Consider the following 22,498-nt stretch of genomic DNA (forward strand, 5'->3'; position numbering starts at 1 on the left):
GACCCGGAGCGCTCGGCGTAACAGTACCCCCCCCCTTGGGTCTCCCCCTCTTTTTAGGGCCTGAGAACCTGAGGAGCAGACTTTTATCTAGGATGTTGTCCTCAGGTTCCCAGGATCTCTCTTCAGGACCACAACCCTCCCAGTCCACTAGAAAAAAAGTTTTCCCTCTGACCTTTTTAGAGGCTAAGATCTCTTTGAAAGAGAAGATGTCCGAGGAGCCGGAAACAGGAGTGGGAGGAACAGATTTGGGAGAAAAACGGTTGAGGATGAGTGGTTTAAGAAGAGAGACGTGAAAGGCATTAGGGATACGAAGAGAAGGAGGAAGAAGAAGTTTGTAAGAGACAGGATTAATTTGACACAAAATTTTGAAAGGACCAAGATAGCGTGGGCCCAACTTGTAGCTAGGGACACGGAAGCGGACATATTTAGCGGAGAGCCATACCTTGTCTCCAGGGGAAAAAACGGGAGGAGCTCTTCTTTTCTTATCCGCGAACCTCTTCATGCGTGATGAAGCCTGTAGGAGAGAATTTTGGGTCTCTCTCCATATAATGGAAAGGTCACGAGAAATTTCATCCACAGCGGGCAGACCAGAGGGCAAGGGGGTAGGGAGGGGGGGAAGAGGGTGACGGCCGTACACCACGAAAAATGGGGATTTGGAGGAAGATTCAGAGACTCTGAAGTTATACGAGAATTCGGCCCATGGAAGGAGATCTGCCCAGTCATCCTGGCGGGAGGAAACAAAATGTCGCAAATAATCACCCAAGACTTGGTTAATTCTTTCTACTTGTCCATTGGACTGGGGATGATATGCAGAAGAAAAATTTAATTTAATCTTGAGTTGTTTACAGAGAGCCCTCCAGAATTTAGACACGAATTGGACGCCTCTATCCGAGACGATCTGCGTAGGCAATCCGTGAAGACGAAAAATGTGTACAAAAAATTGTTTAGCCAACTGAGGCGCTGAAGGAAGACCAGGAAGAGGGATGAAATGTGCCATTTTGGAGAATCGATCAACGACCACCCAAATAACAGTGTTGCCACGGGAAGGGGGTAAATCAGTAATAAAATCCATACCAATCAGAGACCAAGGCTGTTCGGGGACAGGCAGGGGATGAAGAAAACCAGCGGGCTTCTGGCGAGGAGTCTTATCCCGGGCACAGATAGTGCAGGCTCGCACAAAGTCCACAACATCCGTCTCCAGAGTCGGCCACCAATAGAAGCGGGAGATGAGTTGCACAGATTTCTTGATGCCCACATGACCAGCGAGATGGGAGGAGTGACCCCATTTGAGGATTCCGAGGCGTTGGCGTGGAGAAACAAAGGTCTTTCCTGGAGGAGTTTGCCTGATGGAGGCTGGAGAAGTGGAGATCAGGCAGTCAGGTGGAATGATGTGTTGCGGAGAGAGTTCAACTTCTGAGGCATCCGAGGAACGAGAGAGAGCATCGGCCCTAATGTTCTTATCGGCAGGACGAAAGTGAATCTCAAAATTAAATCGGGCAAAGAACAGAGACCACCGGGCCTGGCGAGGATTCAGCAGTTGGGCAGACTGGAGGTAGGAGAGGTTCTTGTGGTCGGTGTAAATAATAACTGGAAATCTTGATCCCTCCAGCAGATGCCTCCATTCCTCAAGTGCTAATTTAATGGCTAGAAGCTCTCGATCCCCGATGGAGTAGTTCCTCTCCGCCGGAGAGAAGGTCCTAGAAAAAAAACCACAAGTGACAGCATGCCCGGAAGAATTTTTTTGTAAAAGAACAGCTCCAGCTCCCACTGAGGAGGCATCAACCTCCAATAGGAAGGGTTTGGAAGGGTCAGGTCTGGAGAGCACGGGAGCCGAAGAAAAGGCAGACTTGAGTCGTTTAAAGGCGTCTTCCGCTTGAGGAGGCCACGACTTGGGATCGGCATTTTTTTTGGTTAAAGCCACGATAGGAGCCACAACGGTAGAAAAATGTGGAATAAATTGCCTGTAATAATTGGCGAACCCCAAAAAGCGTTGGATAGCACGGAGTCCGGAGGGGCGTGGCCAATCTAAGACGGCAGAGAGTTTGTCTGGATCCATTTGTAGTCCCTGGCCAGAGACCAAATATCCTAGAAAAGGAAGAGATTGGCATTCAAACAGACATTTCTCAATTTTGGCATAGAGTTGATTGTCACGAAGTCTCTGAAGAACCATACGGACATGCTGGCGGTGTTCTTCTAGATTGGCAGAGAAAATTAGGATATCGTCCAGATATACAACAACACAGGAGTATAGCAGATCACGAAAAATTTCATTGACAAAGTCTTGGAAGACAGCAGGGGCGTTGCACAGGCCAAAGGGCATGACCAGATACTCAAAGTGTCCATCTCTGGTGTTAAACGCCGTTTTCCACTCATCCCCCTCTCTGATGCGGATGAGGTTATAGGCGCCTCTTAAGTCCAATTTAGTAAAGATGTGGGCACCTTGGAGGCGATCAAAGAGTTCAGAGATGAGGGGTAGGGGGTAGCGGTTCTTAACCGTGATTTTATTAAGACCGCGGTAGTCAATGCAAGGACGTAGGGAGCCATCTTTTTTGGACACAAAGAAAAATCCAGCTCCGGCAGGAGAGGAGGATTTACGGATAAAGCCCTTTTTTAAATTTTCCTGGACATACTCAGACATGGCAAGAGTCTCTGGGGCAGAGAGAGGATAAATTCTGCCCCGGGGTGGAGTAGTACCCGGGAGGAGGTCGATAGGGCAATCATAAGGCCTGTGAGGAGGTAGAGTCTCAGCTTGTTTTTTGCAGAAAACATCCGCGAAGTCCATATAGGCCTTAGGGAGACCGGTTACTGAGGGAACCACAGAGTCACGGCAAGGGTTACTGGGAACCGGTCTTAGACAGTCCTTGGAACAAGAGGGCCCCCAACTCTTGATCTCCCCAGTGGACCAATCCAGGGTTGGGGAATGGAGTTGAAGCCAGGGAAGTCCAAGGAGAATTTCCGAGGTGCAATTGGGGAGGACCAAAAGTTCAATCCTCTCGTGATGAGATCCGATGCTCATTAGAAGGGGCTCCGTGCGGAAGCGTATGGTACAGTCCAATCTTTCATTGTTTACACAATTGATGTAAAGGGGTCTGGCGAGACTGGTCACTGGGATGTTGAACCTGTTGACGAGAGAGGCCAAAATAAAATTTCCTGCAGATCCAGAGTCCAAGAAGGCCACGGTAGAGAAGGAGAAGGCAGAGGCAGACATCCGCACAGGCACAGTAAGACGTGGAGAAGCAGAGTAGACATCAAGGACTGTCTCACCTTTGTGCGGAGTCAGCGTACGTCTTTCCAGGCGGGGAGGACGGATAGGACAATCCCTCAGGAAGTGTTCGGTACTAGCACAGTACAGGCAGAGGTTCTCCATGCGGCGTCGTGTCCTCTCTTGAGGTGTCAGGCGAGACCGGTCGACCTGCATAGCCTCCACGGCGGGAGGCACAGGAACAGATTGCAGGGGACCAGAGGAGAGAGGAGCCGAGGAGAAGAAACGCCTCGTGCGAACAGAGTCCATATCTTGGCGGAGCTCCTGACGCCTTTCGGAAAAACGCATGTCAATGCGAGTGGCTAGGTGAATAAGTTCATGTAGATTAGCAGGAATTTCTCGTGCGGCCAGAACATCTTTAATGTTGCTGGATAGGCCTTTTTTAAAGGTCGCGCAGAGGGCCTCATTATTCCAGGACAATTCAGAAGCAAGAGTACGGAATTGTACGGCATACTCGCCAACGGAAGAATTACCCTGGACCAGGTTCAACAGGGCAGTCTCAGCAGAAGAGGCTCGGGCAGGTTCCTCAAAGACACTTCGGATTTCCGAGAAGAAGGAGTGTACAGAGGCAGTGACGGGGTCATTGCGGTCCCAGAGCGGTGTGGCCCATGACAGGGCTTTTCCGGACAGAAGGCTGACTACGAAAGCCACCTTAGACCTTTCAGTGGGAAACAGGTCCGACATCATCTCCAGATGCAGGGAACATTGGGAAAGAAAGCCACGGCAACACTTAGAGTCCCCATCAAATTTATCCGGCAAGGATAGGCGTAGCCCAGGAGCGGCCACTCGCTGCGGAGGAGGTGCAGGAGCTGGCGGAGGAGATGACTGCTGAAGCTGTGGTAGTAACTGTTGTAGCATAATGGTCAGTTGAGACAGCTGTTGGCCTTGTTGCGCTATCTGTTGTGACTGCTGGGCGACCACCGTGGTGAGGTCAGCGACAACTGGCAGAGGAACTTCAGCGGGATCCATGGCCGGATCTACTGTCACGATGCCGGCTGGCGGGTAGTGGATCCTCTGTGCCAGAGAGGGATTGGCGTGGACCGTGCTAGTGGATCGGTTCTAAGTCACTACTGGTTTTCACCAGAGCCCGCCGCAAAGCGGGATGGTCTTGCTGCGGCGGTAGTGACCAGGTCGTATCCACTAGCAACGGCTCAACCTCTCTGGCTGCTGAAGATAGGCGCGGTACAAGGGAGTAGACAGAAGCAAGGTCGGACGTAGCAGAAGGTCGGGGCAGGCAGCAAGGATCGTAGTCAGGGGCAACGGCAGGAGGTCTGGAACACAGGCTAGGAACATACAAGGAACGCTTTCACTGGCACAATGGCAACAAGATCCGGCAGGGAAGTGCAGGGGAAGTGAGGTGATATAGGGAAGTGCACAGGTGAAGACACTAATTGGAATCACTGCGCCAATCAGCGGCGCAGTGGCCCTTTAAATCGCAAAGACCCGGCGCGCGCGCGCCCTAGGGAGCGGGGCCGCGCGCGCCGGGACAGGACCGAGGGAGAGCGAGTCAGGTACGGGAGCCGGGGTGCGCATCGCGAGCGGGCGCTACCCGCATCGCGAATCGCATCCCGGCTGGAAGCAGAATCGCAGCGCCCCGGGTCAGTGGATCTGACCGGAGCGCTGCAGCGGAGAGAGTGTAGCGAGCGCTCCGGGGAGGAGCGGGGACCCGGAGCGCTCGGCGTAACACTAACATTTGGTTGCAGAGTTTTTAACAACAAAAAAAGTGTAGCCTAATTCTGGTGTCCTGCAAAGCATTTTTATTTTATTTTTTGGGGGAAATCTGCGCAGTGTAAATGTAGCGTTAAGTGCTCTACTTAGATAACTCTATCCGTAGACTTTGAATAACACTACTCACACCTGACCATCACTCTTGGGATCCCATTTTAGAGATTGGTGGGGTTCCAAACTGTGTGGCCCCCAACAATCAGACATTTATCACCAAACCTGTGGATAGGAGATACCCCTTTCAGTGAGTTACAGTTTGGCAGGTGCACCATTTCTTAAAAGAACAGCCTATAAAGATTTCAGGACTTAAAGGGGTACTCCGGTGGAAAACTTTTTTTTTATTTTTTTTTTAAATCAACTGGTGCCGGAAAGTTAAACAGATTTGTAAATTACTTCTTAATCCTTCCTATACTTATTAGCTGCTGAATGCTACAGTTGAAATTCTTTTATTTTTGGAACACAGAGGTCTCTGCATACATCATGACCACAGTGCTCTCTGCTGACATCTCTGTCCATTTTAAGAACTGTCCAGTGTAGGAGAAAATCCCCATAGCAAACATTCTTTCAAAAAGTGTAGTGTTCAGCAGCTAATAAGTACTGGAAGGATTAAGATTTTTTAATAGAAGTAATTTACAAATCTTTTTAACTTTCTGGCACCAGTTGATTTAAAAAAAAAAAAAGTTTTCCACCGGAGTACCCCTTTAAGACCCTATTCACCTGATCAATGAGAATAACAGTGATAAGCAGCACACATAAACCGTGCTGACTTAAATGGGGTCCATTGTATTCCCCGTCCTGCATGCTGTGTGACAGATTCCGCAATGTCATTATTTTCATTATTCTCCTACAGCGGGGCAGAACAATGGGAAGCGTAGTGCAGATGTGAACAAGCCCTTAATTGTGTGCCGTTTCAATTCACTTCTTTGCAGAGTGGGAACATAACAATCATTGTTAGCAGAGAATAACATAATTAGTGCTTATCAGCAAGCGGCATATTAGTAACATGGTCATGAAATTACATGCACTCTACGTGTTAATCTGACGCATAGTAACACCTTCTCTGCTGGAGGAGAAAAAAAGGGTTCTCTTTGGTCACATCTCTCTTAAATGAATCTGTTCATTTTATAAGCAGTAAGTGTAACTCTCATTTAAAAAAAACTTCTGATATGTTACAATGACATATACATTTTTATCAGTAAAACGTCTAGGTGCTGTGATCCCCACAGATCTCTAAAATTGTTGGGCGCCAAAAAAAAAAAAAAAAAAAGGATGCAGTAGTGATGAAAAAATATGTATTTAACAAAATTTATATTTTTTGTAACAAAATTTTTATAAATTTTTAAACAGTGCTCAATTTATGTGTGCGGGTAGGGCACTAAAAATGGAGCAGACAATAATAAAAATGTTGTGAGTGTGTTTCACTTTTTTCTTTATTTTTTATCTTTTTTAGATAGTACTACTACACCCAGCATGGAACACACTGTTCTATGATGGGAGTAGTAGTTTCTGTACTAATAGACGGTGTCACTCCTGACACCCGATGCAATTGTCCATAATATAGCAGAGATGCGGAGCGGCTCTATACAGCGCTCGTATCTCTGCACTATACTCCGAGCCCGCCAGTGATGTGAATAGAAATTCACCTCACTTATTGGGGATTGGCCAGATGGTGGCAGCAAATCCCCACTCTCAGCGGGAAATATGAATGAGTGAGTGGCTGTCCGAAGTACAGAGCAGAGATGCGAGCACAGGAGAAAGACGCTCCGCATCTCAGGGATGAAGGATGAAGGACGATCGCAGCGGGTGTCAGGAGTGACACCAGCAGTGATCTGTCCTTAACTGGAGGTACTACTGCTCCAAACATGGAGCACATTCTGCTCCATACTGGGAGCTGTAGTACCTGCATTAATGGAGAGATTGCAGCAAGTGTCACTTCTGACACCTGTTGCGATCTGTCTATTAATGCAGGTACTACAGCCCCCAGCATGGAGCAGAGTGTGCTCCATGTTGGGAGTAGTAGTACCTGCAGTTAAGGAAGGATCACAGCGGATGTCACTCCTGACACTCACTGTGATCCTCCTGTATGTATAGATGCGGGCAGCCGGCCACTCTTCTATGGTCCCCTGCACTGACATATATATACACCTATTAATTTTTCCCACAGAGAGTTGTGATTGACTGTAACCATCTGGCCAATCACAGCTCTCAGCGGGAAATATGAATAGGTGTATATATATATATATATATATATATATATATATATATGTCAGTGCAGGGGACCTTAGAACAGTGGCTGGCCACCCGCATCTATACATTATACAAGAGGATTACAATGGGTGTCAGAAATGACACCTGGGAGGATCTGTCAATTAGTACAGGTACTAATACTCCCATTATGGAACAGTGTTTTCCATGCTGGGAGTAGTAGTACTACCTATAAAATGTAAAAAAATAAAGAAAAAAAAGGGAAAAACACACACATTGTTGGCTGCCCTACCCGCACACATAAATTGATCCCTGTTTAAAAATTTTTAAAAATGTCATTATAAAAAAGATACATTTCGTTAAATACAATTTTTTCCATCACTACTGTATCTTTTTTATATATTTTTTTTTTAATGGTACCCTCCCTACAAAAAAAAAAAAAAAAAGGTATATCCATCACTTTTTTGGATCGCTAAAAAAGAAAAGAACTACACAACTTTCTCTGTAGTATACAGCAGCTGATAAGTACTGGAAGGGTTAAGATTTTTAAATAGAAGTAATTTACAAATCTGTTTAACTTTTTGGCACCAATTGATTGTTTTCAATTTTTTTGTTTTTCACTGGCATACCCCTTTCTCTTTAACCCCTTGAGGACACAGCCCATTTTGGCCTTAAAGGGGTACTCCGGTGGAAAATATTTATTTTTTAAATCAACTGGCGTCAGAAGGTTAAACAGATTTGTAAATTACTTCTATTAAAAAATCTTTACCCTTTCAGTACTTTTTAGCATCTGTATGCTACAGAGGAAATTCTTTTCTTTCTGAATTAATTTTTTGTCTTGTCCACAGTGCTCTCTGCTGACACCTGATGCCCGTATAAGGAACTATCCAGAGCAGGAGAAAATCCCCATAGCAAACCTATGCTGCTCTGGGCAGTTCCTGACATGGACAGAGGTGTCAGCAGAGAGCACTGTGGACAAGACAAAAAAGAAATAAAATAAAAAAAGAATCTCTGTAGCATACAGCTGCTAAAAAGTACTGGAAGGGTAAAGATAATTTTAATAGAAGTAATTTACAAATCTGTTTAACTTTCTGGTATCAGTTCATTTAAAAAAAAAGTTTTCCACCGAAGTACCCCTTTAAGAACACAGGAAATTTTATTTTTGCATTTTCGTTTTTTTTCTCCTCGCATTCTAAAAATCATAACTCTTTTATATTTCCATCCACAGACCCATATGAGGGCTTATTTTTTGCGCGACCAATTGTACTTCTATTTTACCATAAAATGTATGGCAAAACAAAAAAAAAAGCATTTTTGCAATTCTGGAAGGTTTCATTTTCACGCTGTAAACTTTATAGTAAAAATGGCATGTTTTCTTTATTCTGTGGGTTAATATGATTAAAATTATTATACCCATGATTAGATACTTTTCTATTATTGTACTGCTTTAAAAAAACAGCTTTTTACAAAAAAAAGTACGCTTAAAATTGCCCTATTTCAATTTTTTTCTCAAAATATTTTGTATACGGGGATGTATGAGGGCTAATTTTTGCGCCATGATCTGTAGTTTTTATTGGTACCACGATTGAATATATGTTATATAGTATTAGTTTTTAATAAAGACATTTTTAAATATGATGTACAGGGTCATTATCATTATATCTTATATTTTCAGATATTTACACATGCAGCGATACCAAATATGTTTATTAATAATTTTTTTACACTTTTTGGGGTAAAATGGGAAAAAGGGGCAATTTCATTTTTGACATTTCTTTAAAACTTTTTTTTACTATTTTTTTTATCACTTTTTATATCCCCACTGGGGACTATTTTTTGTAATCTTTCCATTGCAGATACTGATTAGTGTTATCGGGGATCTACGTCTCTGGTCTGCTGGAAAGCAGACCAGAGAAGAAGACGCAGGGAGGACAGACGGAGGCAGGTGAGGGGACCCCTGTCCACCACGATGTATATTTACATCCTATGTCATTAAGGGGTTAAGGCCACAAGCCCTGGTCGGACTGGGGGCCTGGTGACCCAGGCTTACAGCGGTCAGTTTGGGATATCAACTCTGTGATCAGGCTGGGACTTGCTTGTGTGAATACAGCCTGAGGGTATGTTGACACGAGCGGATTTACAGCGTATTTTACGCTGCGGATCCGCTGGTGAAGGCCCGCTCTATGCTGTCTTTACATGTGCCTGCTCATAGCGGCAATACGCCGTGACGAGCAGACACCCTGCAGCGATGTGCGCGGCGTACTCGAACATCGCGGCCGCTCTCCCTGCTCTGAGCTAGGCAGAGAGCTCCTGCGATGTGCGAGAATACTGCGACTCGCACATCGCAGTGTGTCTGCCTGTAGCGGCGTATTGCTGCTATGAGCAGGCACATGTAAAGACAGCATAGAGCTGGGTTTCCCCAGCGGATCTGCAGCGAAATCTGCTGTGAAAATCCGCTCGTGTGAACGTACCCTGAGAGTGCTTCACACATCCTGATCGTCTGCGGGTTTCCTGCTGTAGGTTTAAGCCATGTCGGGTTTTCTGTAGTGGAAAATATTCAGCAGGCTCCAATGAAGTAATCTGCTATGGATTTTCAGATTTGGAAAATTTACTGGGACTTAAAGGGGCGCTCAAGCAAATCACGGGGTTTGTTGAGTAGACCATGACTGAAGCCCGTCTCCAAGGGTGGGGCCCAGAGCATGCCAAGGACGGATGAGTATCTGTGGATAGGGGATACATTTTATTTCCCCGACGTCTCCCATTAAACCCGCAGTGGGAAACTTACAGAGGATCAGGACATGTGAACATCCCCAAAGGGTAGGGTCACACGTAGCGTATATGCTGTGTATTTCACACTGCAGGAAATCTGCTGGGCAGCGGAAAATACACAGCATAGTTTGAGCAGACACAAAGGGCTTCCCCGCCGCAGCTCTGTGTGCGCAGTAAGGTTTGAAGGCAGGCTCAGCACCTCGGCCACTGTGATGTGAGTCTGCCTCCAAACCCCACTGGACACACAAGGCCGCAGTGGGGAAGCCCTGTGTGTCCGCTCATAGCAAAATACGGTGCATATTTCCCATTGCCCTGTGGATTTCCTGCAGCGTGAAATATACAGCATATACGCTACATGTGACCCTACCCTGTATGCATTTGGCTTGCCTCTTAGTTTAATGTCAGATATTTTTTTTTATTTTTTTTTTTTGAATCGACAGGTACACTTTTACCAGTATCATTTGAACACATATTGCCATGGCTTTTGTTTTATCTCAGTAATAATACAGAACAAGTGTGGTAGTAAGGCATACTTTTCTTATACATATCCTATATACTTGCAAGTGGTAAGCTAAATCTATTTACATATCTTGAAACATGAATACTTCAGAAAATGTATCAAAACCTGTGCAGAGAAAAAGTTAACCAGTTTCCCATAGCAAATAATCAGATTGCTTCTTTCATTTTTCAGAGGCCTTGTTAAAAACTAAGCAAGCAATCTGATTGGTTGTTATGGGTAACTGCTTTACTATTCCTCTGCACAGGGTTTGATAAATCTTCTGCAATATCTTTATAGCTGCAATTCTCCAGAAAAGAAAGTGTTACATGCAATGAAAGGGTTAAAAAACAGGCTGTGGGGAAAGGGGAGTGGGTAAGAAAAAGGAACCCCCACAGCTGTATCTGTCTTTATCAGGGGACCCATCATACCAAACACAAGCTGAGCATCATGGTACATAGAGGGTATATCTGCCTGCATATATGACTGATTGATTTATTAACTCAGCAAAATGTTGCATTTCTAACCTTTGTGCCAGACTAGCTGAAATATGTGTCCTGCTGGTTTATATTTGTTATAAAGTAACCATTTGTAGCCAGATGTTACTGTAGAGTCTATAGTGCATTAAACTTGCTACATACAAAATGTTTTTAATTTTTTGATTAGTCTTTTTTTTTTTTTTAAATGGGTGTTTCTCCCATGGGCTTCTCTAAAGGGTTTAATAATGGCAGAAAATTGCTTATTTTAAGGGTAACAAGATGATAAAACAAAACAAAACAAAGAAACATTAAAAACACACTATAACTGTAATGTCAATTTATTTCTGTTTTGCGTTTTTCTACTTCCTGGGTCCTGTTCAGACATTAGGTTTGTGTCTGAACAGTTTCTGTGTTAATTCTCCCTGGCATGGGAAGAGTTAACCTTCCTGACTTCATCACTGGGAGGATATTTAAGGCCTCTTCAGGTGCTGTTCTTGGCTGGTTAGTAGAACCTGTACTCTGACCATGTCTTGTTTATGATGCACCTTAGCTTTTGTCTGTTTGAGCACATATCCTGAGTTTTAACCATGGTTATCTGTCCTGTTTGATATCTAGATTTTATCTAGCCTTATTTGAGTACTTTGTTGGATTTTAGTATTCTTGTATGGTAAGTTCTGCATATGCTTTGTGTTTCCTGAGTCTGTATTCACACTGTGCATTTTGTCAGTCCTGTTTTGTCTTTCTTTGATCCTGGATCTCCTAGGATAAAATTACTGAGCGTGCGCTAATCCGTCTATCTAGGAGGTAGTTAGTCTTGTGTCTGTACCTGTGCTTGCTTGTATTTAGGATTTTTGTTTCCTCCTAGGCTAGTATCTTGATCGCTCGGTGGGGAGTGCCCGCTGGCTAGGAGCCTTTTTGGCTTTGGTATTGATGTCCCTCCATGATTTGAGTGGGGTGTCTAGTGTGTTCCTTGTTTTGAGTCCAGTGTGAACAGTGCTCTTGATTTCCTGACCTGTTAGTATGCTATATCTTGCCTTGTTTGTATTCATATATCTGTTTGTTGGTTATTGTATTCCCGTTATGTTCCTGACTTGTTCCCCGACTTTGTACAGTTCCGTTTGTAGCTGGACCAGCTCCAAGTTGTCTTGGGGACCGTTTAGAGCTCACTACTCCCAGCTGTCACCCCCCCCCCCGTTCATGACAATAACTCATGGTGTTTTCAACAATCCTGAACAAAAGGCTAAAACAGAACTATGGGGGGAATTTATCTAAATTTGTGTGGAGGAAAAGTTTACCAGTTGCCAATAGCAACCAATAGGAGTGTTACTTTTCAGAGGCCTTTTAAAAAATGAAAGATGCAATAAATCTCCACCTTATGGTCTATTCACACGGCAGAATGTCAGCACATTTGCACCAATTACGCTTCAGCATTCATTTGGGTGGTTTCTGGCTTGTGCAGATTTTGCGAGGAATCCGTGTGGAATCCATGCGGAATCTGCATACGGAAATTCAGAAGTGTGAATGGGAGTGCGGAATCCCATAGTTGTCTATTGGGTTATTTGAGGCAGAATCTGTGTGGAATTCCGCATGTGGAAATTCTGCCATGTGAATAGACCCTTAGTGTGAAGAAGGCCTTATTGTGTACCTGTTCAGTGACTATAAAGGGTGGTGTCAAATAGCGATATTTAGTGAATATATGGACACATATTCGTCCTATGTTTGCGAAATACGCATATTCGTTCTCTTTTTTTTTTTTTCCATGCGAAAGTTCGTTATGAAATATGCATAGTGCGCATGCGCATTTACATATTTTACCTAAAAGAAGGGAGGGATCAGTGTCCTCTTACTGAAAGTGCCGATATTCACATATTTGCATATATTCGCAAAAAAAAAAACACGAATATTCGTCATTACAAATATATTTGTATATTGCTGTTTGCCATTGCTTACAATGACTTTGCTTATGGGTACTACTTGTTTGTTCGATGCCGCCCAGGACTATATCCTAGATCCAGATGGATTATCTCCTTTCTCCACCTCTTCCTCTTCCTTCTACTTCTTTCCCCTTCCCTCTGTTCTACCTTTTTCCTCTTTTTGTTCGCTTCCTTCTTCTCTTCCCCTTTTCTACTTCCCTTCCTCTTTCCCTTCTTTTTCCCTATTTCTTTCTTCTTTTCTCCCTTTTCTTTTTGGCTACTTGTTTCTGCAGGTTGTTGGAGATCGAAGTTGGACTTTCCTATTCTAACTGTCCTTGAGGCTGGATGCGGTCTGGACTAATGTGTCCCATATATCCCTGACCAAGGGAGGAAGTAGGATGAGTCGTGGATGTAGGCGATTTGTTTTTCCACTACATAGGCGTTTTGTATGTTTTTGTTTGTTATTTCCCTATGTTTGTACAGGTGCTTAACCATACTTTCTTCTGTGTCACAACCTTGGCCAAATGAGTGGGGCTTCCACCCTCTTGGATGGACTGGGGGTTTTATCGGCTCCTTTCCCCCTATGCCAGCACTGATGCATTTTCTCACACAGCATTATGTGTAAGCTAATTTCCCATAAAGCGCTTTAATTTGCCTGGCAAACGGGAAATGCATTTAAGGATTATGCTCGCATACACCCAGATATTATATGCATACAGGAGTCCCATTTTACAAAGATATCTTACCCTAAATTCTTCCATAGATTCTATAGACGTGCCTATATGTCCTTTCATGTTTAAAATGTAGGGGGGGTTTGACTCTTTTGCATAACTCGCTACCGTATGAGATCACAGAGATAATCATTGATACTGAGGTAGATACCTGATCTTTTTGGGTACCATGAATGAAAGAGTACTCTGCCTTGTTAATTCATATGCTCCTACTGATGTGCCTATTCTATAGTACTATGGGTGCTAAACTTGCATGCCTGACCTATCATACCCAGATTTGAGCATGAGATTTTAACCTTGTATTTAATGATAAACTTGATCGTTGCCTCTAACGATGCCCCGTTCCGTATATCCGGGACTAAACATAGTATGGTAAAGAAGCTGTTCATGGATAATAGTTTAGCTGACATTTGGTGAGAGCATAATGGGTCGGCTAGAGGTTATTCCTACTATTCCCCTGTCCAGCGACATTTCAACAAGATTGATTAGGTTCTAGTTAATACTCTTTTGTTACCTAGCATACTTTATGCTCGACATTCTTCCCTCTCTATGTACTTTAGGGAATGTCATCAATTCCTCTTCCAACTCTTTCTTCTGTAGCTTTAGAGGGTTTGAAAGCCCCCATCACTCCTGAAGAGGTTTCGGTGGCTGTCGCACATTTGAAATTAGGGAAGTCTCCAGGGCCCGATGGTTTTTCTGCAGCTTATTATAAGAAATGTAGTCCTTTTCTTTTGCCTCATCTCTCGGCTCATTGCAATGCCCTTATAACTGACTCTCCACTCCCGACTGAGTTCCTTGATGCCCTTATAACTGTCATCCTGAATCATCTGCATACGGTAAACTATAGACTAATAGCTCTACTTAATATTGATGCTTAGCTCCTCTCTTCAATTCTGGCTGCTCGCCTTAACAAATTTCTTCCTGGCTTGATACACATGGACCAAGTGGGGTTTATCCAGGGGCGTCAGGTGCCAGATAATATACGTAAGATCTTAAATCCGGTCCAGTGGTCCAATAACATCGAGTCACTTATGGTAGGTTTAGCCTTGAATATAGAAAAGGATTTTTTGATAGCATATCTTGGCCCTATTTGTTTGTGGTCCTGTCCAAATTTGGTATCTCTGGACCCTTTTGAATGGGTGCCGAAACATCTCTATTTAAACGAAGAATGTCGGGCACCAGATATGCAGATAAAACTTGCTTTATTAATGCTTGCAAGGAGTCACAATACAGACCCGGAACATCTGACGCGTTTCGCACCGTCAGGTGCTTAATTGTAGACTGAGTCTGAGTTTGTAAGGTGAAGCCAGGGCGGGACCGGCGGGTCCAATAGCACAGGGGTGCAATAGTGGTCGGAAGTTGTGGAGCAGACAAGCGCAGCTCTATTTCTCAACATCTCTATTTAGCAATGACTGCATATTTGAAGCTACAGACCACATTTCCCCAGCCGATACCTATATTGAGGAGCACTCGGCAGAGGTGTCCCCTTTAATGATGAAGCTCCTGGCAGCGCTTTTTAGGGGTAATCCAGATATCAAGGGGGTGACAGTGGGATCCTCAGAATACAAATGTAACCTCTTTGTTGATGATCTACTACTTACCCTATTACTTATCACTAACCCTCTTGTTTCTCTTCCCAATCTCTCTCAGTTGCTAGATATTTTGCACAATTAGCGGGACTTTGAGTTAATGCCACAAAATCTGAAGCCTTGTACTGCAATGTCCCCACATTGGTCCAGAACCTCATTTCTCTTAACTTTGGGTATCAGAATTCCTCAACTGGCCTGCCCAATCTGGGGGTTAAGCTCACAACTTCCTGGCCCACTCTATGTTGCTAATTAAACGTAATTATATCACGCCATAAAAGCAGGCCTCCAGAGGTGGCACCTCCCTAACGTTTCCTGGGTGGATAAGATTGATGTTATCAATATGTTGGTTTTACCCCGTCTGTTATACATATTCTGCTCTCTCCCCTTCCCAGTGCCCAAAAGAGATTTATTATCCTTACAGAAAGATATCTTTGCTTACATCTGGGTGCATAGACACTCGCGCATTGGTAGGTCGGTTGTGTACAATAACAAGAGAGCGGGTCTCTGTCCCAAACCTATTAAAATATTATAACGCAGCTAGATTGGCACATCTTGCCCTGATCCATGCCAAGAGCGGGGCTCCAAGGTAGGTGGGCCTGGAGGAATCCTTGTTATCCCCTTATTCTGTTTCTGCTCTTATGTGGTCTATTTGCTTGGTTTCTTCCCTGCTCCCCTCTTCTGCTCAGGTGACTCTTTATTCCCTCTCTCTCTGACCACAAGTATGATTCAAATTTTCTTTGCAGCCTTTACTCTCTCCTCTTCTACCCTTCCTTAGTAATCCTCTCTTCTTTCCTGTTGTCTCTTCTGTTTCCTTCCAATGGCACCTCTGGCATAACCAAGATGCATGACTTCCTACAAGGCAAGTCTCTTCTTTCTTTTGAGGCCCTTAGGTCGCATCATGACCTCCCCACTAGGGAACATTTTAGGGCACATCAAATATTGTCATATTATGCCTCACAGGCCCAGAGGGGTTTTCAGGTAGTTCCCAAATTTTTCGAGGCTTATGTGATATACACCCCAGACATACCTGGTTGCTATCTATTCTGTATGGTCACATTAATGCTCCACCTAAGGATGTGAAGCTTAAATTTATGTTGGATTGGGAAAGGAACTTACACTCCACCCTTTCTTTGGGGCAGTGGCGGGAGGGCTGTACTGTCATAAGCAAGGGCAGCTGGCAGGTTTCTCTCGCAGAAACGTCCCTTAAGATATTGCATAGGGTGTACCTGCGAGACACGCTATCTATCTGACTGCTTTCCCCATTGTGTTTCCGTGGTTGTGGTTCCAGAGACACTATGCACCAAGTTTGATGGAGTTGTCTGGTGGCTGTCGACTTTTGAAGGCAGGTTCTTGATCTGCTTTCTTCAGTCTTGAACTGTCACATTCTGAGGACTCCTGCATACTATCTCTTGGAATATCAGCCGAGTTGGATGCCTTTCCATGTTTTTAAAATGTCCCAATATATATTGCTAGCTGCCTGCATTTATGTGGCTTTTCAATGGATGCAGTTATTATTAGTGTACCACAGGGTAATAGACCGAGTGAACACCATCATGCTAAATAGAAGCTGTCGGCTATACGTGACGACACAGTCGATCGCTTCAATGTTGTCTGGTAACCCTGGCTATTTTCACCCCACTGCCCCAATATGCAACACTGTATGTCATTGTTTTCAATATGGTTATCTGTGGGGGGGGGGGGGGGAGAAATACGTTTCATTTCATGTTTTTGCTTATTTCTTGTAACCCCTTACTGTACAATTTGACATCTGCTTTAAAGTGTACCTGTCATTACCAAAAACTTTTTAGATAATGTAGGAAATAACATTATATGTATATTGGTAATATACACTGGTTAAGAATGTGTATATTTTTGTCAATTCAGCTGTTGCCTGTTTCTCTCTGTGAGGAGACCAAATAGAGGATGTGTGAGTGGACAAGCAGTACTCTGTGCTGTGCGAACAAGCAGGGCTCTGTGCAGTGAGGACAAGCAGGGCTCTGTGCAGTGAGGACAAGCAGGGCTCTGTGCAGTGAGGACAAGCAGGGCTCTGTGCAGTGAGGACAAGCAGGGCTCTGTGCAGTGAGGACGAGCAGGGCTCTGTGCACTGAGGACGAGCAGGGCTCTGTGCACTGAGGACGAGCAGGGCTCTGTGCACTGAGGACGAGCAGGGCTCTGTGCACTGAGGACGAGCAGGGCTCTGTGCACTGAGGACGAGCAGGGCTCTGTGCACTGAGGACGAGCAGGGCTCTGTACACTGAGGACAAGCAGGGCTCTGTACACTGAGGACAAGCAGGGATCTGTGTACTGAGGACAAGCAGGGTTCTGTGCAGTGAAGATAAGCACTGAGGCTCTGTGATACACCCCCGGCTCACACAGCGGGATGATTGACAAGCCAGAAAACAAGAAGAGTTCTACTTCTCCTCCTCATAGAGAGACACAGGCAATAGCTGCAGGGACAGCATGTTTTCACCCAAAAATATACAAATTTTTTAACCAATGTATATTACAAATATACATATAATGGCATTATCTACATTATATAAAAAGTTTTTGCTAATGACAGGTACACTTTAATGATGCCGGTATTCTTTATTCCGCATTGTACCTGTTTTTTTATTGAACATGTTCAGGTCTATGGACCTTGTTTCTTACTGTTATGTTGGCTATGTCATGTAAGCTTAGGCTGTGCTATCAATAAAGCTTCATGGTTTGATGGTTAAAATTGCTGTGGTCGATGCTTGGCTTTTTTGTGCCATGGGCGATGTTAGTTGGGAGTCAATAGGAAGATATGAAATGCTATACCTACAATGCTTTCCTGTTTATGGAGTTTTTTTCTTCCTTGAGTGATGTTTTATGGTTCAGATGCAGTTTTTTGAACCCTAGCAAAAATGTATGCTTATGCATGTGTGTTCCCCCCCCCCCCCCCCCCCTAGAAATCATAGATTCACATGATCAAAGAATTATAGAACTTGTAATGATAAAACCTAGGTAAGAAATACAATGAAAAATGCATAAATACATACTAATTTAGGAACAATAATACAAAAGCTGCCTCACGGAGGAAGATATAAAAAGTGCAGTTTTTTGTGACAGTTTTTTTTTCAAGGCAAAAAAAAAAATGCCATGCAAAAAGTATGCCTGAAGGAAGCCTAAAGTAATAATCTAGCCAGTAAAAATGAATGGCCTGTACTCCATATTAGATCTAAGGGGAACCAACTCCCAGCACCCCCACTCATCAACTGTGTGGAGAAATCTCTTGTACATCACTGGTTGCAGTAATGTCCCAATTCAGACTGGATTGGTTGAGCGGCAAAGTGACGTATTGAGTGCTGGCATCAGGAAGACGACCAATGCCAGGGCTCAATACGTCACATTGCTGCTCCACCAATCAGAACCAAGAAGAGAAGTGCATTAGGGACTGCAGCAGGACAATGAAGGAACTGGGGGGAGCAGTAGGAGGTAAGTAGAGGTTTTGCTTGTTTATTTAAATAAAAGGCAGAATGGGAATGTTGCTAAAAATCTAAACCAAACACCCGATCCGGGAGTACTACTTGTTAAGGGTTCTACAATAATGGTAAGTATATTATCTTCAAATAAGGTTACACTTTGATGTAAATGAAACTTTAAAGCAACTTTATAAAATACTTGCTATAAAAATCTGGAATGTCTGCTCAAGGCATTTGTTTATACGCAATATAACTTCCAAACTAACAGGGGAAAAGAGGCATAGCTTCTGGGCCTCAATGCCAAATCAGTAACTGAACTCCTAAATTCCATGTGCCCCTTCTAGAGTGTCTTCTTATAAGGACAGTTTCACATAAGCTTAAACATAAGCATAAACTTATACTAAAACACAGGGTACATTACATGTGCAGGATCTGCTGTGTTCAATAATTTAGTTACATTGTTATTTGCAGCATTAAGTCTGCAGCAGATCCTTATATATTCTGCAGCAGCGTATAAACATCAAAATCTGCAGCATATCCGTCTCATGTGTAAGCTCTGTGAGGACGCTGAAAGGTCACCTGTCTAAATATGTTGGTGGAATAAACGTTCCGCTAAGTGCTGTGGTAATCTTCCGTGCGTATGAATTGTGGACCCCTGACTACAAGGGTCTAATCCTGCATGCACCTGGCTATCTATATTGGATGTGCTCCTTCCCTGCAGTGATATATATGTGAGATGTGAGACTTTAGTACTCTTTGGATCTTTGATCTACTTTATTATTCTGTGCAGCATATGGCAGGGTTCTCCAATGGTGGTTAGGTGGTGTGAAAATGGAGCATTTGAAAGAAGCATGGAAATAAAGTGATTCTTACCGGCTCCCCTTTCTCCCCATGTTCACCTTTCTGCCCAGGAGCGCCCTTTGAAGATATGGAAAGGAAAAAAAAAACATAGATCAACAGACAGGTTGTTAAAGGGAATCATGATATACTTGTCACTGAAGTTCCCACTAGAGGTGGCTACTATTCGCATCATAGACCGCAGGTCCTGGCTGTTTTATTAAAGGGGTTATCCAGGGAAATTTTTTTTTTTACATATCAACTGGCTCCAGAAAGTTAAACAGATTTGTAAATTACTTCTATTAAACAATCTTAATCCTTTCAGTACTTATGAGCTGCTGAAGTTGAGTTCTTCTTTTCTGTCTAAGTGCTCTCTGATGACTCGTGTCTCGGGAACCGCCCAGTTTAGAAGCAAATCCCCGTAGCAAGCCTCTTCTACACTCTGCAGTTCCCGAGACAAGCAGAGATGTCAGCAGAGAGCACTGTTGCCAGACAGAAAACAACAACTCAACTTCAGCAGCTGATCATTATTGAAAGGATTAAGATTTTTTAATAGAAGTAATTTAAAAATCTGTTTAACTTTCTGGAGCCAGTTGATATAAAAAAAAAGTTTTTTCCTGGAATACCCCTTTAAAAGTTAGTAAGCTCCTCCTCCAATAAAAAATATTAAAATATTATGTTAATGATCTCTGAAAAAAATTATTAGAAGTAATCAGTACCACTTTTGCATATATGTGACTTTTTGATAAAAACTACAGATTACGGTGCAAAAAATTAGACCTCATACAGCCTCGTATACGGAAAATAAAAAAGGGGGTCAGAATAGGGCAATTTTAAATTAAATTAAAAAAATGTTAAAAAGTTTGAGGTTTTTTTTTAAGTAGTACAATAATAAAAAGCGTGTAAAGGTGAGTATCTTTTTAGTCATATTGACTCACAGAGTAAAGATAACATGGCAGTTTTACCATAAAGTGCACTGCGTAAAAACAAGAACCCCCAAAAGTTCCAGAATTGTGGTTTTCTTATAAATTTCCCACCATAAATAATTTTTTGGTTGCGCTGTGGATTTTATGGTAAAATAAAAGGTGTCACTAAATAGAACAATTGGTCGTGCAAAAAACAAGAATTAAGTAAAATAAAAGGTGTCACTAAATAGAACAATTGGTCGTGCAAAAAACAAGCCCTCATATGGGAAAAAATATGGAAAAAAGCGAAAGTGCAAAAATAAATATGTCCTGTGTCCTCAGGGCCATAAATGGATCCTTAAAAAGGGGTACTCCGGTGGAAAACATTTTTTTTTTTTTTTTTTTTTAAATCAACTGGTGCCAGAAAGTTAAACAGATTTTGTAAATGACTTCTATTTAAAAAAAACTTTACCCTTACAGTACTTTTTAGCAGCTGTATGCTTCAGAGGAAATTCTTTTCTTTTTGAATAAATTTTTTGTCTTGTCCACAGTGCTCTCTGCTGACACCTGATGCCCGTATCAGTAACTGTCCAGAGCAGGAGAAAATCCCCATTCCAAACCTGCTCTGGACAGTTCCTGACATGGACAGAGGTGTCAGCAGAGAGCACTGTGGACAAGACATAAAAGAAATTCAAAACGAAAAGAATTTCCTCTTTAGCATACAGCTGCTAAAAAGTACTGAAAGGGTAAAGATTTTTTTAATAGAAGTAATTTACAAATCTGTTTAACTTTCTGCCACCAGTTGATTTAAAAAAAATGGTTTCCACTGGAGTACCCCATTAAGGGTGAGTGTACCTTTTGGTCTATTTCCTAAGCGTATATACTGTGTCCAGGACTCAAAAGTGAATGTACCCATCAGAAACACTTTGAGTTGAACATCTAGATCTTTTTTTTACTTTTGCCAATCTACAGCCTGACAAAAAATATTTTTTTTGTTTGTTTTCTTAAAATTAAGGAATTTTATTTTACTCTATACATTTTACATATTTCCAGTGCTTTTATTTTTCTTTGAGAGGTATTTAAAAAAAAAAAACAATTTCAATTAACTATGAGTCAGTCAAGAGAAAAGACACAGAAGTAAAAAATGGGAATGATGACATAAAAAATGCTTACCGTTTCCCCTTTTGCCCCAGATTCTCCTGGCAGGCCAGGTGCACCCTACAGTGCGAGACAGATCTGTAAGTCATAGTCATTACCTTGAAATAATTCAGTGTGTTATTTTTCTCTGGTACTCACACTGTCTCCTTTCTCGCCCCTCTGACCATCCCTTCCAGGTGGGCCAGGTAACCCCTGCATAGTAACACATTGGCATAAAATGGTAAGCCATTAATTGTATATCTTCATCACATATCCTCTATAAGGATAGAGCACAGTTTATCAACCATAATAAAAGAAATCCCTCAAAAGACAACACCACTTTCTTAAAGTGTACCTGTCATTTGGAAAAACTTTTAACATGTCCTAGTGACATGTCAAGAGTTATGATCGACAGGGGTCTGTGAGAACGATTTGAACGCAAACTTCTGGCTAGTTCTCCTGATCGGTGGAGGTCTGGACAATCTTTTAACATGTTGCTAGGATATGTCAAAACGTATTGTTTTGGAGGAACAGTACGGTGGAACAAGCTGGTGGGGCAGTTTACCTTTTCCTACTCTGACACACCCTTCTAACCAAAAGAATACTGAAATCACTCAAATTTGCAGCATGACAAATGTGAGAGCATTGGCAAATGGGTATTAAAAGTACCTGCTTTGGACAATGCCTTAGCATACTGCTGACGGACCTTTCATATAGGTAAGGGTTGTGTAATGCAATTTACCACCTTTAATACTATGGAGGGAATTAATTATTTGTGGCTTTTTCCACCACACTTTTTCCCTTATGCCAATATTAAATTAGTAAAATTATTAGCACAATGTAGGATAATGTTTGCCACATTTTTAAAGCACTTTTTTGCAACTTTCTTAAAAAGTCGCAAATAATAAATGCACCTAAAAACCTTCAACACTTAAACCTGGCCAGATCTTTCAATGAAATTCCATATGTAACAAGGATCAACTACCAATTCTCCCTAGTTGTCA

At 42.9% G+C, this 22,498-nt stretch overlaps 1 protein-coding gene across 6 annotated transcripts in view; it reads right to left on the bottom strand.

The window, feature by feature from the left end:
• Positions 1-22,498, bottom strand: part of EMID1 (EMI domain containing 1) — a 170,736-nt gene that overhangs the window by 14,873 nt on the left and 133,365 nt on the right. For all 6 annotated transcript variants that reach the window (XM_056528738.1, XM_056528735.1, XM_056528736.1 and 3 more), the window contains 3 exons: positions 21,654-21,707; positions 21,531-21,575; positions 19,489-19,533 (listed from right to left, as the gene is read on the bottom strand). In XM_056528738.1, coding sequence (XP_056384713.1) covers positions 19,489-19,533; positions 21,531-21,575; positions 21,654-21,707 — 144 coding nt within the window. The remainder of the gene's footprint in view (positions 1-19,488; positions 19,534-21,530; positions 21,576-21,653; positions 21,708-22,498) is intronic.

Source organism: Hyla sarda, chromosome 1 (genome assembly GCF_029499605.1).
Source record: "Hyla sarda isolate aHylSar1 chromosome 1, aHylSar1.hap1, whole genome shotgun sequence".
NCBI classification, from domain to species: domain Eukaryota; kingdom Metazoa; phylum Chordata; class Amphibia; order Anura; family Hylidae; genus Hyla; species Hyla sarda.